At 44.7% G+C, this 18,858-nt stretch overlaps 1 protein-coding gene across 5 annotated transcripts in view; it reads right to left on the bottom strand.

Moving 5' to 3' along the window:
* The window catches only part of SYTL3 (synaptotagmin like 3), a 106,592-nt gene that overhangs the window by 18,614 nt on the left and 69,120 nt on the right, over window positions 1-18,858 (bottom strand). For all 5 annotated transcript variants that reach the window (XM_039911139.1, XM_039911141.1, XM_029052326.2 and 2 more), the window contains 5 exons: window positions 18,545-18,617; window positions 15,356-15,483; window positions 7,235-7,372; window positions 3,496-3,674; window positions 584-686 (listed from right to left, as the gene is read on the bottom strand). In XM_039911139.1, the coding sequence (XP_039767073.1) occupies window positions 584-686; window positions 3,496-3,674; window positions 7,235-7,372; window positions 15,356-15,483; window positions 18,545-18,617 (621 nt within the window). The remainder of the gene's footprint in view (window positions 1-583; window positions 687-3,495; window positions 3,675-7,234; window positions 7,373-15,355; window positions 15,484-18,544; window positions 18,618-18,858) is intronic.

The raw sequence follows: 18,858 nt of genomic DNA, 5'->3' as shown, positions 1-18,858 counted from the left end.
ACTTAGTACAGTGCTCTGCATACGGTAAGCACTCCATAAATACCATTGATCGATTGATTGGCTGAGCTTCATTCATGGGGTGCCTTGCTCGAGACACCCCTGAGGAATAATGCCAAGGTGCAGCAGGACAGGCCAAGAAAAGAATGAGCTCTTCCTGGCCCAGAGCTTAGGCAGAGGAAGAGAACATCTCTCCCTCTAGAATATAAGCTCATTGTGGGCAGGGAATGTGTCTGCTTATTGTTACAGTGTACTCTCTCAAGTGCTTAGTACAGTGCTCTCTGCACACAGTTAACGCTCAATAAAAACGATTGAAGGGAGGAAGAGATCCATCATATTGTCTTTTCATCATTTTTCAGAAATTGTGAGTCATGCCCCGTTCCTGAGTTCAGTTAATGAGGCAGTTTTCCTGGGCGAAAGCTCAAAGTTATTTTCTACCAACTTGCAACTGATTAACAGGACTGTGCCGAGCGTCTTGGTGTCTTCCCTGGTGGCCTTGGGCTAGCTATCACTTGGACTTCGATCTTTAGATCGGAGAACCTCACAGGAAAGGCCCATTATGCCCATTTTGCTTGCTTATTGGTACCTTTAAAGTCTCATGAAAGGCAGGATCCACCGTGTTCTTTTTGACACTCGTCTTCCGTTTTCCTTGAGATGATTTGTCAGGTAGCAAATAAGCTTTTACATACCTAGTGACCAAAGACAGAAGGGCCAAGATCAAAGCTCAGAACTGACCTGACCCAGATCAGAAGGGTTGGGGTGGGGGAGGAAGAGCTCACTGAATAAAGGAACATTCTCTTCCTTCTGCTGCTCAAATTGTTTCTCATCTCGAGGTGCATTTTCAGCTGGTGAAAAGGGTGCGATGATCATCCCTGCAGGTTAATGGACTGTGGTTTATAAGACACGTCCAGGATAAGCAGGGGGAGTCTGAAGTCTATTTACTACAGTTTTTCTGCCAACTTTTTTAGACAGCTGACTGGCAGTGCCCTTTGGGTTTTTATGCCTACTTCTCCTCCCCACCTAGGTGTTGTTTCCCGATTCTCCCAGGTCCTGCTCCAAAAGCCCTCCAGATCATCCCCTCCCGGACTTTTTTTTTTTAAATTTTCATTTTCCATGGTATTTATCGTGTGCTTACTATGTGCCAGTCACTGCACTAGGCGCCGGGGTAGATACAAACTAATCAGGTTGGACATAGTCCCTGTCTCACATGGGGCTCACTGTCTAAATCCTCATTCTACAGATGAGAGAACTGAGGCCCACTGAAGTGAAGTGACTTGTCCAAGTTCACACAGCAGGCAGGTGGCAAAGGGAACATGGGGCTGCATTTTCACTGATCCAAGAAGACCCACAATGCTGGGAGAACTTTCCTCACCCTGTCATTACTTTCTACCTGCTTTGAAACACGCCTTCAGGCAATCAAGTAATAGGCACGGGGAACTAATTCTGCTGTCGGGTACTCTCACAAGAGCTCAGTACAGTGCTCTACACACAGTAAATCCTTAGTAAATACAATTGAATGAATGAAGCCTTCTAGGAGGAGAGGAGACCTCTGCCTGCTCTCACCTGTTTTTGAAATCTATGCCCTCTACCTGCACCTCCCATCCCATCCCTTCTTTTCTCATAAAAACACTTATGCCTACTCTTCTTCCTTTCCCGACCATCATCTTCAATTTCTCACTCTGTGAAGGCTCCTTTCCTTCTGCCTTCAAACACATCTTCATCTCCCCATCCTAAAAACAACTTCACTTAATCCCAATGCATCTTTGAGCTAGCACTCTTTCTCCTTCCTAACATTTACGTTCAAGCTCCTCAAATGGGTCGATCAGACCTGCTGCCACCATCTTGTGTACTACAAGGAGGTCTCTGCTTGATCTCTACAATTCTAGTTTTTACACCCTTCCCACCACTGAGATTGTTCACTCCAAGGTCACACTGTTATTCTCCACCTACCTTTTCCAACATTTTGACATCAGTCTCCTCTCTGTCTTTCAAGTGACGGAACCAGGATTAGATTCCAGGTCCTCCTGACTCCCAGGCCTGTGCGCTATCTACTAGGGAAGGCTCTTTTGGGGAGAGAGAAAAAAATTCTTAAAGCAATAAGTTCTAGATTTCAGTCCTGTAAAAACTAGCCTTAGTTTGCAGGAATTTTACAATTTTAACAATTTTCAAGAGTGTAACCATGGCATTATTATTGGCTTCCTGCCCCCCCTTTTAAACCTCCTATCAAGTCTGTCACCAAATCCTGCCACTTCACCCTCCCTAGCATTTCCAGGGGCCACTGCTTCCTCTCCATCCAAACTGCCACCAAGCTGGTCTACCAACTTGCCAGATCCTGACTCGACTGTGACATCAGCCTCCTCGCTGACCTCCTTGCCTCCAACCTCTCCCCTTTCCAGTCCATACTTTGCTTTCTGCCCGGATCAAGCTGCTGCATTCCCCTCCCTGGTCTCTGTCTCAGACTGAGGCTTTCCCATGTCTAGCGGCCTCCACTCCACAGTGCCTCCATCTTCAGATGATGCCTGTCCATATTCATTCATTCAATAGTATTTATTGAGCACTTACTATGTGCAGAGAATTGTACTAAGCACTTGGAATGTACAATTCGGCAACAGATAGAGACAGTCCCTGCCCAGTAACGGGCTCACAGTCTAAACGGGGGAGACAGTGTGGCCTAGTAGATAGAGCACAGGCTTGGGAATTTGAAGGATCTTGGTTCTAGTTCCGGCTCTGCCACTTGTCTGCTGTGTGACCTTGGGCAAGTCATTTCATTTTTCTGTGTCATAGTTATCTCATCTATCAAATGGGGATTAAGACTGTGAACCACATGTGGGACATGGATTGTGTCCAACCTGATTTGCTTGTGCCTACCCCAGCGCTTAGTACAGTGCCTGGCACATAGTAAGCACTTAAATACCATAAGAAAATAAAAAACATGGCACACTGTGGGGTGGGAAGACAAGATTTGTGCACCTGTGTACACTGGTGGCACTAGGCACAGTGAGCCCTATGGTGTGGGCCTGCCTTAACAATGGGATTTTGCAAGGATGCAATGCCTGCCTATATAAGAGAACTGTGGGGACCACAAAGACACCCAAAGGGCATCAAAGGATTGTTCTTTACAACCATCTTTGGGCAATCTCCATGGTAAGAAACAGAGGATTAGTTAATAGCCTTGACAAGGTCTCTTTGTACCTTATAATTCTGGGACTTTGACGAATGAGGAGGTGCGATGGCCTGTACTCTCCTTGAGATAATATTTTGGGCAAATTAAATTTCTTTCTGTCTCTCAGCTGAAACAGTTTATATGCTCAGAGACATCCCCCCCCCCCCGGGTATTTTCAAAATGCAGGACCACTGCTGTGTTTGAAAACCCCTATTAAAAACTCTGAAAAAGCAGATTAACCCCACCCACGAGCCTTTAATGGGGAGAGACACAAGATGGGGAGGGTGGGAAGGGACAATCTTCCTTTTCCTTTCTACTGAAAAAGAGAAGCTTACGGGTTGCACTTCTTTTTCTTTTCTTCTCCGTAGGCCAGGTTCTTGCAGGCCTTGATGCAGACTTCCAAAGTGCGGGTTTTGAAGATGTAGCGGATGGCAAATTCTATTTCTCCAGTGACGTCGGCCTTTTCGAAGTTGCCCGCCTCGGTACAGGTGCTGTTAAGGCTGAGCAAACTTCCCTGAGAGGTTTGAAAACAGGAATCGATCAATCAATCACAATTATTGATTGTGCAGAGCACTGTACTAACTGCTTGGGAGAAGACAATATGACAGAGCTGGTAGATGACAATAATCAACAAGAAATAGAAATAAATGAATTTACAAGTAGTCAGCAGTCCCTATCTCCTGCCTGTCGGAACTCGATGTCTGTCAAACAATCCAAAATCAACCCAAGCCATCATTAAAATAACATTTTTGTTAGATGCATGTGTACAAAATAACATAGGTTGAGCATTTTCAGGTGACTCCTTATAAGTGGTTTTGGGCTTGGTTACATTCATGACTCTCGGATCAGCATTTCTTTCATGGCTCTGTTTCCAGTCCAATACTTCCTTGGAGTCGAAAGGAAATGCTACAGTTAGGTGCTGAGTAGACTCCCAGTTCCATGACTTCCACCTCAGGGGTGCCTGGTTGGGACCTCGGAAAATGTTCTTGGTGGGTTTTCAGGGGGCAGAGTGGGAGGAGCCTATGAAGTCAGGCGATGCTTAGCTACATGTCACATCACTCAACATGTGAGCACCAAGACAATAACAACAACTCTGGTATTAGGAGTTCACTATATACCAAGCACCATTTGAAGCACTGGAGTAGATACAGGATAAACAGGTCCCACATGGGGTTCACTGTCTAAGTAGGAGGGAGGGCAGGCATTGAATCCTCATTTTGCAGATGAGGGAACTGAAGCACAGAGAATGATAATAATAATAATAACAGTAATGATGAAAATATTAATTGTGGTATTTCTCAAGTACTTAATATGTGCCAAGCATGTACTAAGTGCTGGAGTAAATATAAGATAATCAGGGCTCAAATGAGGTTCACAGTCTAAGTAGGAGGAAGAAGAATTTTTGAAGCCCCATTTTTAGATGAGGGAATTGAAGCCCAGAGAAGTGAAGTGACTTGCCCAAGATCACAAAATAGGTGTGAGTGGCAGAGTGACTTCCAGGCCCCTGCTCTTTCCACTAGGCAACACTGCTTCTCCTCCTGACAGTGCACTCAATATTGAGCAATGGGGTTCAATTGGCTCCCAGCATCATCAACCTACACCTGGGACTCCCGAATATATGCAAGCTCTTCAATCTGTTACTGGACAAGAAAACCTTGCAACTGCAAATGCACCCCGCATGCATACGCTCATGTAAACACTGACACACACACACACACATACACACACACCTCAAGTCATTGCATCCCAAGTTACCCAAACTGAGATTAGGTTAATTCAGATAATGGAGCAAAATGAGCATAGGCTAATTTGGCTTCATATCTGAATTTTGGATTACCTGAGCTAGCCTTGGCTCCAATTAGTCTGGATTAAATAGGCTATCGATAAAACACATGCACCCTTATAAGAATATTTCTAGTGCTTGGACACAAGCATTATCTCCATTTTTTCAGATAAATGGAGACAGAAAGGGTTACACGACTTGGCCAAGCAGCCCAGCAAGTAGCATCCCAGGCCCAGGTGCCTTCGGCCTTGTAAAATGGCACAATGGGAACAGGATGGGCTGGGAGTTAGGAGACCGGGGCCCAGTTCTGCCACGACCTGCTGTGTGACCTAGTCACTTATCCGCTCTCTGTCTTCCTTTCCTTATCTGTAAAATGGGGATAGTAGTCCCTGCCTCTCCCTAACCTCATATGGGTATTATATGGATAAGATAACTGTACATTTGCTTCCAGAGATCTAACCTTTGGCCCGAGTATCATTACCACATTACCTACCACCTTCATAGAGTGCAATGTCCATGCTCTCCCTTACAACCCCGGGGACCAGGGCAGATGGGTGCAATTCCCTGGGTGCCAGCCTAGGGATTTGGGCAGGCTTCGCTCTCCCTCACCACCCAGGGCCTCCCTCTCGACCGTGGCCCTTCGCATCCTTCTACTAAAGCTGCAACCATCAAATCCATCTCTTCCATCCCCTGAGAGTTCTGGGAGTGGAGCTGAGGTGAACCAATCAATTGATGGCATATATCGAGTGCTTACTGTGTGCGGAGCACTGTACTAAGCGGGTGGGAGAGGGTCGATAGACACGTTCTCTGCCCATAGTGAGCTTACAGTCTAGAGGGGTTGTAGTCAGGGAGGAAGATTGGGGCTGACATTGGTCCAGGTTAGCTCAGGAAAGTGGGGAGGGAGGACTGATATTTCTGGGCCTGTGGTGACATTTCCTCGTCAGAAACAGAACCAGGGCTAGAACTTAAACTCCAACCTAACCAGTCTGGTGCCATTGCTATTGAATTCCTGGCATCTCTATACAAAAGAATAAAAGACACACCCAAGTTTTTAGACAAAATGAGCACGTGGAGCACCTCCTCTCCTCCTTCAGCTCTTCCTAATAATAACTGCACTTTTTTAGGGACTCAATCAAGCAATCAATGAATGGTATTTAATGAGCACTTACTATGTGAAGATCACTGTACTAAGCACTGGGGAGAGTACAAAGCAGAGTTAGAAGATACATTCCTTGCCCAGAATGAGCTTACGGTTTAGAGGTACCAACTCACTAGGGACCAAGCACTGTACTAAGTGCTGGACAAGGAGTAGACATATCCTTAAAAAAACTCCAGTGGTTGCCCAGCCACCTTCGCATTAAACCAAAACTCCTCACCATTGGCTTTAAAGCACTCAATCACCTTGCCCCACCGCACCTCATCTCACTACTCTCCTAATACAACCCACCCTGCACACTTCATTCCTCTAGTGCTAACCACCTCACTGTGCCTCTGTCTCATCCATCTCACTGCCCACTCCTCTCCCATGTCCTATCTCTGGCCTGGAATGCCCTCTCTCCTCAAATCTGACCGACAGTTACACACTTCCCCCTTCAGAGCCTTATTGAAGGCATATCTCCTCCAGGAGGCCTTCTCTGACTGTGCTCCCCCTTTCCCCTTCTCCCACTCCCTTCTGCGTCGACCTGACTTGCTCCCTCTGTTCTTCCTCCATCCCTGATTCCCTAATTTTCGGAAGCCGTAAGTGACCTTTCAACAGGAAGGGACATGTGCAAGCGGGTTTCAAGGATGAGATATTTGCTTTACAGGAGTCCATTTTTCTCCAACAAAAACACGCAGTCCTGCAATTTGCAGATGCAGGCGGCAATTAAATCCCATCCATAATAATCAAATGACACACCTATAAATCACAAAGTCTCAGATTGTGAGAAAGTAGAGACAAGCAGTAGTATTAAGCACTTGGAAGAGTTCAATATAAAAGAGCTGGTAGACCTTTCCCTTGCCCACGAGGAACTTACAGCTTCGATAGGGAGACAGAAATTAAAATGAATTATGGGTATATATATAAGTGCTTAGCTTGGGATTCAAATCCCCTAACAGTTTAGGCTAGGTAGAATTTTCCTGGGCTCCAACACATAGGTAAATCCTTCTCCCCTTTTTAATTCGGTCTATAACCAACCCCCTTGGCTTTTCAAAAGTCCATAGCACAACTCTACCACTTCTTCCAACTCACCAGTGGGATATCACCGCTATATATACCTATCAGCTATTGACAGAACAAGTTCCAAACTTACATGTTTCCTGCCTCCCAAAAAGACAGTGCTGTGAGTAGGGCTCGATGACCCATCTTCTTTCCCCCTCCAAGTGATGTTGGTCGAGGTTTTAAGATTCTCTTGATTTATAAGTTGGAGAAGATTTGGTGAAGACTCTATCTGTAAAATACAGAATACTACAATATAATATGCTTCTCTGGTTGGTTTCTGTCAAATGTCCGGTGACTTCAGGAAAGCAAACAGTAAGATGCCAATAATTCATGTAGTCCTTTTTGTCATTTTCAGGTCCTTGAATGAACATTAAAGCTAGCTATCTTTACGCTTTTTAACACACATAAGCACTAAGAACATTCAGAGTTCGAGGCAGGTGTGCAAGTGGGGATTTCTTCAAACAAAACCTGAACTCCAGACTTTGCGCCAGGGAATTTGGCTTCTAAGACATGCAATGCTCCCTCAAATGGCAACATCAATATTGCTCATGAAGAGAAAGATATTGCATTAACATATGAATTAAAATTGATTGCCCTTTCTATTTGTAATGGATGCAGTCTTATTCGCCCAGCAGAGCCAACCAGCTCTGGGGAAAATAAGTCGAAGAGTCGCTAACTCCTGATGCTTTCTTATCTGAGGCTCCAAAGGTTTTTAAACAACTCAGAGAAACCACTGGTAGAGCTACTCCAAAGTCTCAAACTCCAACCCTCACAAAACCTATGCATTTTCCAGGGTAAAATATTGTGAGGGGAGAGGAGGAAGAGGAGGAGGAGGAGGAGGGAAGAGGGAGAGAAAAAATAGGCAAAGAATGACTTAAGCTGCCCTCCCTGATGCCATGTATTGATCAATCAATTGTATTTATGGAGTGCTTACTGTGGGCAGAGCATGCCACTAAGCACTTGGGAGAAGACAATTCAACAGAGTTAATAGACATGTTCCTTGCTCATAATGAGCTTACAGTCTAGTCATTCCCCAATTTGGTCCTGGCCTTGTTTTTTTTCTTTTTTTTCTTTCCAAATAGGGAAAGGAGACTGATTTGGGTCCATGCACTCTGAGAAAAATCAATGAATAGTGATTTAATTTCATTTGGTTCCCTGCTTTGGAACCAACATTATTCATAAGCACTAGGCAATGGAATCACCCACATAGGAGACAGAGGGGCTGCTTGGCTTCAGAAAATGTGAAGCCTTCCTGACAGACATTTTGGGAACAGTAAGGATTAAGTACCTCAAATATGTACTTTCAGTAAATGGATATGTGACAAGAAGCTTGGCCTGGTGGAAAGAGTGTGGGCCTCAGAGTTGGAGGACTCAGATTCTAATCCCAGCTCCTCCACATTTCTTCTTGTGACCTTGGGCAAGTCACTTAACTTCTCTGTATCTCAGTTACCTCATCTTTAAAATGGCGATTAAATCCTACTCCCTCCTACTTAGACTGAGTGACCCATGTGAGACAGGGACTATGTCCAACCTGGTTAACTTGTATTTACCCCAGTGCTTAGAACAGTGGTTGGCATATGGAGTCAGGGCTCATGAGTTCAAATCCCAGCTCTGCCACTTGTCAGCTGTGTGACTGTGGGCAAGTCACTTAACTTCTCTGTGCCTCAGTTCCCTCATCTGTAAAATGGGGATTAAGACTGTGAGCCCCACGTGGGACAACCTGATTCCCCTGTGTTTACCCCAGCGCTTAGAACAGTGCTCTGCACATAGTAAGCGCTTAACAAATACCAACATTATTATTATTATTATTATTATTAACAAATACCATTGTCATTATAAATTGAATGAAAGATAGTCTCCATTCTAAAATGGAAGGGGCATGCAGTCCCTTATTAATTCTCCTGCTGTTCATCAAAATCTCACAATCAATCAAGGGTATTTTTTGACCACTTACTGTGTATGGAACACTGTACTAAGCCCGTGGGTGAAAACAATAATGAAAAGTAAAGAGAGACTCAAAAATCCACCAAAATGTCCCAGACTCTTTCCTTTCAACATCTCTTCAGAGACAGGGGTACTAATGGGGATTCTGGTAATTACAGGGGTGACTTAAGGTCTCAGGAACTCTGTACTGACTCACACTGCCTCTCTTTATGAAAATTACTTAACTTTTCTACACCTTAGTTTACCCACCTATAAAATGGGTACAATTCTGCCTACCTCACAAGAGCCCATTAATGTGTAACTAATGTTTGATAAATGTTTTGAGAAACTCTAAGAACAGTAGTTGTATAAGTGAGATATACTTACGTAGCTGGAGAACAACACTGAAATTGCAGTGCTATCAGTGCCCTATTTAAAACCATCCTCTTCTGCCTTTGATGATAAATAATAACTATTTAGCATTTATATCTCCTTTCATTTATAGTTCTTTTTATAGATCCTCTCATATTTACCAGCCCTTTGGTAAACTGTTGCTTGCCACAGGTAGAGAGACTGGAAGCAGCAAGGCCTAGCGCACGGGTCTGGGAGTCAAAAGGACGTAGGTTCTAATCCCAGTTTCTCCACTCATCTGCTGTGTGACCAGGGGCAAATCACTGAACTTCTCTGTGCCTCAATTCCCTAATCTGTAAAATGGGGATTAAGACTGTGAGTCCCATGTGGGACAACCTGATTATCTTGTATCTACCACAACGCTTAGAACAGTGCCTGGCACATAGTAAGTATTTAGCAAATGGCATTCAAAAAAGATGGCATTGAATGAGAACAAAATAGGAGAGTAGGGAGGAGAAAGGGGTGCATGGAAAGACCAAATTAGAGCAAAACACATGGCTAAGTGACTTAGGGGTAGAGTTAGTGATGCTGCTTGGCCTAATGGATAAATCATAGGCCTGGGAGTCAGAGGACATGGGCTCTAAACTCTACTCTGTGATTTGTCTGCTGTGTGACCTTAGGCAAGTCACTTAACATCTCTGTGCCTCAGTCACCTCATCTGTGAAAAGGGGATTAAGATTGTGAGCCTGTATCCAACCTGATTAGCTTTACATCTACCCCAGAGGTTAGTTCACTGCCTGGCATCTAGTAAGAGCTTAACAAATACAAAAAAAAAAATAGGAGCAGAATCTCCACTGCTGCCCATGGTGGTCTACTTTTTCTGTTCAACTCCTAATCCTTGTTCTCAAGAATGGTTGGTCTGGGTCCTTTTGGCTTGGAATCTCTGCTTGGTTAATCCTATGGGCTACCTTGAAGGAGGATACTTCATTCATAGGTTCAATCAATCATACTTACTGAGCGCTTACTGTGTGCAGAGCACTGTGCTAAATGTTTGGGAGAGTATGCTAGAAGAATAAACAGACACATTCCCTGCCCACAATGAGGTTACAGTCTAGAGGTGGGCAGACAGACATTAATATAAATAAATTACAGATCTGTACATAAGTGCTATGGGGCTTGGAGGGAGGATGATCAAAGAGGACAAGAAGGGGCATTGCTCCCAATAGTTGCAGTCTTGACAAATCTGCACATTAACAAAACAAAAAACAAATAAAATGACCCATGAACCACAGTGTCAGGGGTAATGGAAAAGATGACTGGGAAATAAATGAAAGTGTTTGAAAGGGAAGGGAGGAGGCAACCACTGTACTTCTGCATAGTATTTCTGATTCAAGAAATACAATCAGTTCATTAGCATTTTACAGGGAACTAATTTGTTACAGGTTAAAGGTTACTGTATCCAGTTAGAGGTAGAGAAACAGTGAACTTTAAATACTTACAATTAGTCCCCGCTTCAACACTAATGAACTGATACAGTGTTTCCAATTCAGCCACCATTGCGATCAATTTGAAGGCCTTCTGGCTTAATGGAGCCAATTTATACCTGCTTTATGGTACTAGGATCTCTCGACCTTACAACAGTTTCTATCATTCCTTCATTCAATAGTATCTATTGAGCGCATACTATCTGCAGAGCACTGTACTAAGCGCTTGGAATGTACAATTCGGCAACACATAGAGACCATCCCTGCCCAATGACGGGCTCACAGTCTATCCAAATGGTGCACTTAAAAAGCCAGGTTCTGGACATGCCATCGGCCTAACTTGCAGATTCTAAGAATGGACCATCAACAAAAATTTGTCTGCTGTGTGACCTAGGGCAAGTCACTTCACTCCTTTGTGCCTCAGTTACCTCATCTGTAAAATGGGGATTGATATGACGAGCCCCATGTGGGAAATGGACTGTGTCCAACTTCGTTAGGTCGTATGTGTCCCAGTACAATGCCTGGCACAGAGTAAGCTTTTAACAAATAAAATAAAATCTCAAAAAGGCCCCAAACCAGTGTTAGAGAGAAAGAGTGTTGTGGCAGCCCAGCCTTCCCAACTTCTAGAACAAGAAGCAGAATTACAACTTCAAGAAGTTCTAGAATTTTGTGAAGCTACGTGGCCTAGTGGATACAACATAGGACTGGGAGTCAGAAGGACCCAGGTTTTCATCCCGGCTCCACCACTTATCCGCTGTGTGACCTTGGCCAAGTCACTTCACTTCTCTGGGCCTCAGTTCCATCATCTGTGAAATGGAGATTAAGGCTGTGAGTCCCATGTGGGGCAGCGACTGTGCCCAACCAAAAGACCTTGTATTTACCCATGTGCTTAATATAGTGCCTGGAACATAGTACGCGCTTAACAAATACCATGGAAAATTAGGCTGAAGCTTCCAATTCTGTTATATTGAACTCTCCCAAACACATAGTACAGTCTCTGCATGCAGTAAGCTCTCAGTAAATATGATTGATTGATTCTCAAGAAGTCTGTGACCACTCGGGGTGGATTGGGGCAGTTTACATCTGACTTTACTGTGGCAGTGATCAGTCAGTCCTCCACTGTCTGCTTCACTGGCTGTCCTTTCTCCCTCATTTGGGTAAGAGGTATCCCCTTCCACCCCAACACCACTTTCTTCCCCAGTCAGTGGAGTGACAATCACGTCCATGGGACCAGTGGTTGAGCTCACTCACGTCCCTGCCTTGCCCTCTCTGCCCACCATTTCCTCTTTTTTTTTTCCCCTCTTGCTGCCTCTGTAAACCAACACCTGAGCCTTATCTCAGGCATTCCTCATTCCCACACTCTCTTCTCACTCTCCTACACCCTCAGCCCCACCAGGATCTGCCCTCTCTAACCCCTGCACTATCAACTCTGAGAAGTAGTGTGGCCTAGCGGAGAGAACAGGGCCTGGGAATCAGAAGGAACTGGGTTCTAACCCCGGCTCTGCCACTTGTCTGCTGTGTGACTCTGGGCAAATCACTTCACTTCTCTGTGCTTCAGTTTCCTCAACTGCAAAATGGGGATACCTGTTCTCCCTCCTAATTAGACTGGGAGTTCCATGCCAGACAGGGACTCTGCCCAACCTAATTAATTTGTACCTACCCCAGCACTTAGAACATTTTTTGGACACACAGTGTTTAACAAATACCACAGAAAAACCCAAAAAACAAAACTCCTGCCTCATCATCAAGAATGCTGCATGCCTACTACTGTGGGCAGAACATGACGTTAAATGCCTGGGAGGATAATAATAATTAATAATTATGGTACTTTTTAAGCACTTACTATGTACCAAGCACTGCTCTAAGTGATCAGGTAGAGACAAGTTAATCAGGTTGGACATAATCCCTGTCCCACATAGAGCTCACACTCTTAATTCCCATTTTACAGAACAGGTAACAGATGCAGAGAAGTTAAGTGATTTGCCCAAGATCACACAGCAGGCAAATGGGAGAGATGGGATTAGAATCCAGCTCCTGTTGACCCCCAGGCCCATGCTCTATCCATTAAGCCATGCTGCTTCTCACTAAAGCAAAAGACGCAGTCACCGCTCCAAGGAGCTCACAATTGAATGGGAAAGACACACGGACAAAAATTACTCACAAATACTGGGAGCTAAACAGAGGACAAAGCTACAGTTACAAAAGTTAAGGAAAAAATAAAGCCAGAAAGTATGTATATCAATATTTGCATTTGCCAAGGATGGGACCTCTCCTCTTCTCACTATACACTCGCTCCACTGGGGGACCTCTTATGCTCTTGGAACTTAAGCCATGACATCTATATGGATGCTAACCCTGACTTCTCAGCTGCTGCACAATCTTGTCTTTTCTCTGGCCTCCAAAACCCTGTTACCAATCAATCACATTTATTGAGTGCTTACTGTATGCAGAGCACTGTACTAAGCACTTGGGAGAATACAGCCCAACAATATAACAAAGACATTCGGCCTGCACCTTACACTGTATCTAAAACTGAACTTAACTTCCCTCACTGACCCACTCCTCTTCCGAAATCCATCTAGTTTTTCCTCAACATTTCCCAGATATGCCCCTTCCTCCCTATCTAAATGGCCCCACCCTGGCCTAGGATCTCATCTCCCATCTTAGATCGTTGTATGAGCGCCCTTTCCCATCTCCCCCACCCAACCTTGGCCCTCTGCAGCCTATACTCTGCTGCCCAGGTCGCTTTCTAAACAGACTCTCCTCACACGTCCATCACCAGCTCAAAAATTATCTGTTTATTATACCACATTCCTATCAGCAGTTACAGCGTCATTCTTTCTGCAACTATTTGTAAATAATTTGAGTCTGCCTGTCTCCTCATTAGATTGAAAACTCCTTTGGGTGCAGGGATCACGCTTCTTATTCTAGGTCTACTTTCCCATGCAGACCAATGTCTTTTACACCTAATCATTTAGTACTGTGATCTGCATATAGGTGGTGCTCAATAAATAGGATTGATTGATTGCTAGCCACATCTAACTCCTAGTCTTTGCTTCTGTTTTTTCCTTCCATAGCACCCTACAGGGATGTCATCCTTCTTAATGGAATGTTTTATGGTTTTTATTAAGTGCTTACTATGTGTCAAGCACTGTACTAAGCACTGGGGTAGATTCAAGCTAATCAGGTTGGACACAGTCCCTGTCCCATATGGGGCTCCCAGCCTAATCCCCATTATGCAGATGAGGTAACTGAGGCACAGAGAAGTGAAGTGACCTCTGCCCCAGGTCACAAAGCAGACAAATGGAGGAGCTGGGATTAGAACCCAGGTCTTTCTGACTCTCAGGCCCGTGCTCTATCCACTATCCATGCTGCACCTCAATTCTGAAACTTCACTCCCTGGTTTCTTTTATTCAACCTTCATAAACCCCAGGAAATTCTTTTAGCTTTGACTTGGGCCAAACATGCCTTAAGAAACTGCTTCTTTTTGAGTCTCCTGGGCAGAAGGTCAACGAAGCATCCGTCTGTAGCATTGGCAACAATGAAGAATGAAAAATGCAAGTGACCGATTAGATGGTTAGGGCTATTTTTGCTTTTCATTCAGTCGTATTTATTGAGCGCTTACTATGTGCAGAGCACAGTATTTGTTAAGGGCTTACTAAGGGCCAGACTCTGTACTGAATCCTGGAGTAGGTACAAGGTAATCAGGTTAGACACCATCTATGTCCCACAAGGGGCACACAGTCTCAATCCCCATTTCACAGATGAGGTAACTGAGACCCAAAGAAGAGAAGTGGCTTGCCCAAGATCACACACCCGACAAGTGAGGGAGCCGGCATTAGAACCTAGGCCCTTCAGACTCCCAGGTCCAGGCTCTTTCCTCTAGGCTACGTGGCTTTTCTCTGGTCCATTTTCTTCCTCTAATTTCTAGACTTTACAGCCTGGTTGAACGGGAAAACCTGTATGGTTCTCCAAGGCTGCATTAGCCGGGATCTTGCTGATGAGGCTAGAAGCTGCCTCAAACCCCAACTGCCTCATTTGAATTCCAGGCCAGGTTTCTCTCTGCAAATGTGTGCCACAGCAGAGGCAGGCAGACAAGCCCCTCCCAAGGGGCAGCAGCTCTCTGGCTGGGTTGGTGGCAAACTGAACAGACCGTTCACGGCCTTCTCCTTGAAGCCTGAATCGCAGCCAGATGGAACATTCGTTCAGTGGCCATTGACCTCGCATTCCCTGCTGGTCACTAGAGAGATTGGTTTCGTTCCTCCCACCCTGTCCCTCTTAGAAATCTGCCCCAAATCCTTTCTTCTTCTCTTTGCTTTGTTGGAAAGGCTCAGAAACACTCAACCACAAAAGAAACAAGCTGAGGCGTAAAGCAAAGGAAATTCCTCCGGTGATCCCCTTCCATTGCTAAGACAACCTAGCTCACAAAACCCCAGGTCAGGTTTCTCGCCTACCTGCTTGGTCAAGTTGATGGCCGTGTCCGATTGACTCCTCCTCTCGTTCTGCCGGCCCAAACTCCGCTCGTAATTGGTAGTTAGGAGACCTCTGCCGGTTGTCATGTCATTCTGAGATTTGGAGATTTCTAAAAATAACCAGGAGGACAAGTGGACATACTCAGTATGACCAAGAGTGGGGGCAGCTTTCTCGAGACTTTCCAGCTGCCCAAGAAAGGGGCTAAAAAGAACAGGGGAAGGGGCAAAATGAAAGGTTGGTCCATTCAGTGAGAAGCTATCAGCAAGATATGTCGGGTGGGGGAAATGAGATGGAACTGTGTGGGAAGAGGCAGAAAAAATTTTGAGTGTAGTGTACTCTAATGGAAAGAGCATGGGTCTGGGAGTCAGAGGACCTGGGTTCTAATCCCGGCTCCACCGCTTGTCTGCTTTGTGACCTGGGGCAAGTCGCTAGACTTCTCTGAGCCTCAGTTACCTTATTTGCAAAATGGAGATTAAATCTGTGAGCTCCAAGTGGAACATGGATTGTTTCCACTCTGATTAACTTGTATCAGCCTCAGCACTTCGTACAGTACCTGGCACACAGCTCAGTGCTTAACAAATATCATCAAAAACCAACAACTGCTTACAACAAGCAGCTTACAGTCTAGAAGCAGTAAGAGCTCAATCAATCAATCATCTTGGAGTGCTTACTATGTACTTGGGAGAGTACAATATAACAGAATCACTAGACATGTTCCCTTCCCACGATAAGTTTACAATCAATAAATACGATCGATCGATAGCCTCTGTTGCTGCAGGGCACCTTGGGTTGGGCAGGGTTAGGGGACAGCACCAGTCACCGGGTTTCCCAGTAGTCCCTACCCCAGGGACCCACCCCTAAATTCTGCCCAGGTCCCCAAGCTTGGGAGGTTAGTAGCATGAAAAGCAGCAGCTCATGGCTCTCTGGTGTTCACCTGAGATAACTGCTGCATCCTTGTCCCGGCACAGGGGAGTACATATATCTATATATATAATAATAATAATAATAATAATGTTGGTGTTTGTTAAGCACTTACTATGTGTACAGCACTGTTCTAAGTGCTGGGGTAGATACTGGGTCATCAGGTTGTCCCACGTGAGGCTCAAAGTCAATCCCCATTTTACAGATGGGGTAACTGAGGCCCAGAGAAGTGAAGTGACTTGCCCACAGTCACACAGCTGACAATTGGCAGATCCGGGATTCGAACCCATGACCTCTGACTCCCAAGCCTGGGCTCTTGCCACTGACCTACGCTCCTTATATATGCAACAGGAGAGGAGGGTACACAGAAGCATGGGTAAGTGGATGCGTATGTGTGAAAGAAACCAAGAGGAGAAAGGAGAAAGACAGAGAGAGAGAGAGAGAGAGAGAGAGAGAGAAAAGCTAGGAAGCATTAGAAAAGCTGGGTTGAAGGAGAGGTGAGGTGAATGAATAACTAAGTTCATCCTCTAGAATATAAGCTCATCTTCTAACTATATAAGTTCGTTGTGGGCAGGGAATGTGCCTGTTTATTGTTGTATTATACTCTCCGAAGGGCTTAGTATACTGCTCTGCACAGAGTAAGTGCTCAATAAATATGATTAAAAAAACAACTAAGACCGGCTGACTTGGGTGGCAAGGAGTTGCATGGGGTAGGAAAGCAGCAGGGGAGGAGATTCATTCATTCAATCATATTTATTGAATGAATAAACCTTGAATGAATAATACTGAGGAGATGTCTACCGAGAAGATATCAGGCATCACGGCCTGGCACCAAAGCTTATGGGCACCCTTCCAGGAGGGTGGGAAGTTCCAGGAACCCAGGTTTATGACCCGTATCTCTCCCAAACTCACATACACACCCCAGCACAGGATGGGTGTTAACCAAAGACAGAGGGAAGGGAAAAAACCATTTTTTCTTTCTTTTTTTTTTTTTTTTAACAAATCCTACCAGCGGGCAGACAGTCCCAGAAGGTCAATCCTCCACCTGGAGGAACATCTAGAACACACAGTTTCAGTGTCCGTATCTATCACTGCCAATCTGAGTGATGGTGTTTTGATTTAAGTGACAGATTAAAGGATTAGGAGGAAGAAAGATAACAAATTAAAATAATGCAATGAAATGACCGGTCAAGGTAGGAACTAGGGTGATAGGTTCCATGTGGAGCCTCAGATGGAGGAAAACGAAAGGAGATCAACTTCACAAAAGAGGAAGAATCTGAAATGGCATCTGGAAGCCTCCAAATGTTATTATTTGAGAGGAACCTTCTACTATTCTGGCCCCAGCGTGAGACTAGACTAAAAACACAGTTTATCCCCAGGGGCTTGGCGCTATAAACCAAACAAGCCAAAACATTGTCTCAGCTCTCGGGGACAATTTTCCAGGCATTTCTATTTCTGGGATATTTGCCTCTCCAAATCACACCATTGGTGCCAATTGCAGGAAGCATAAAGTTTGAGGGAGAGGGGAGTAGAAACAAGAAACAAGAGAGGATCAAACCATCCTGAGTTAGGTCTGACAGGTTCATATTTTATGTTCAAGTATCAGCTTGTTTAGTTTGGAATGCTTCTTTGATTTTAGATAAGTCTAAAGGAAGCTTAACACTAGTTGTGACACACTTTTTGGGGACCTAAGCAAACTGAATGGCTTGGGGCAGGGTTCTTCTTTGTGCTCAAATTCATTTTATCATATTGAAGTGCTGACTGTGGGCAGAGCACTTTCTAAGTGCTTGGGGGAGCATAATACAACGATAAACAGACACAGACCCTGCCCACAATGAGCTTACAGTTAGAGGGGGAGACAGTAATATAAATAAGTAAATTACAGGGATAAGCAGCAGAGGACTTGGTCAGAGTGGCTGGCAGGTTCATTTGTGCCTATCAATCATTGGTATTTATTAAGCGCTTACTGTGTGCAAAGCACTGTATTAAGGTCTTGGTGGAGTACAATACAAGATTCGGTAGACCCATTCCCTAGCCACAAGGAGCTTACAGTTTAGAGGGGGAGATGACCACGGAGCCTTGTGGATACCCTCATCAGTTTCAGGTGCCAAGGCAAGTACCAAGGTGTGCTCAGATCCACCTTCAAGGATTTTGCAAGGGTGGTTCTGACAGCTGTTACTAACTAGTGCCCAGAATGGTGACCTTAGATAGACCTGGTGCAAAATGACAAGTCAGTGAAATGTACTTACTTTTCATTTGTGTGGTAAGAGAGAGAAATAAATTTTCCATGGACTTATTAAATCCTCTGGTTTGGCCAAGTTCCTGTTATGAAAGACAGAGAGAGAGAGAGATGAGAGACTGTGATGGGAGAAGAGAGAGAGAGAGAGAGGGAGAAAGGAGAGAGGAGAAAAAAACTATAGAGAATGTGTTACTATCTGCAGTTCTATGAGTGAAACAAACATCTTTAAACAGACACAAAAAACAGTATGGGGGTATTCAATTTGGGTTGGTTGGGTAGAGCTGGAAGATTATTTTCTGAAACAAAGTATTTTTAAGTGCTTGG

This window comes from Ornithorhynchus anatinus, chromosome 2, assembly GCF_004115215.2.
Source record: "Ornithorhynchus anatinus isolate Pmale09 chromosome 2, mOrnAna1.pri.v4, whole genome shotgun sequence".
Lineage (NCBI taxonomy): Eukaryota > Metazoa > Chordata > Mammalia > Monotremata > Ornithorhynchidae > Ornithorhynchus > Ornithorhynchus anatinus.
The sequence above is the reverse complement of the archived record's forward strand: the minus strand, read 5'-3'. Positions and strand labels throughout refer to the sequence as shown.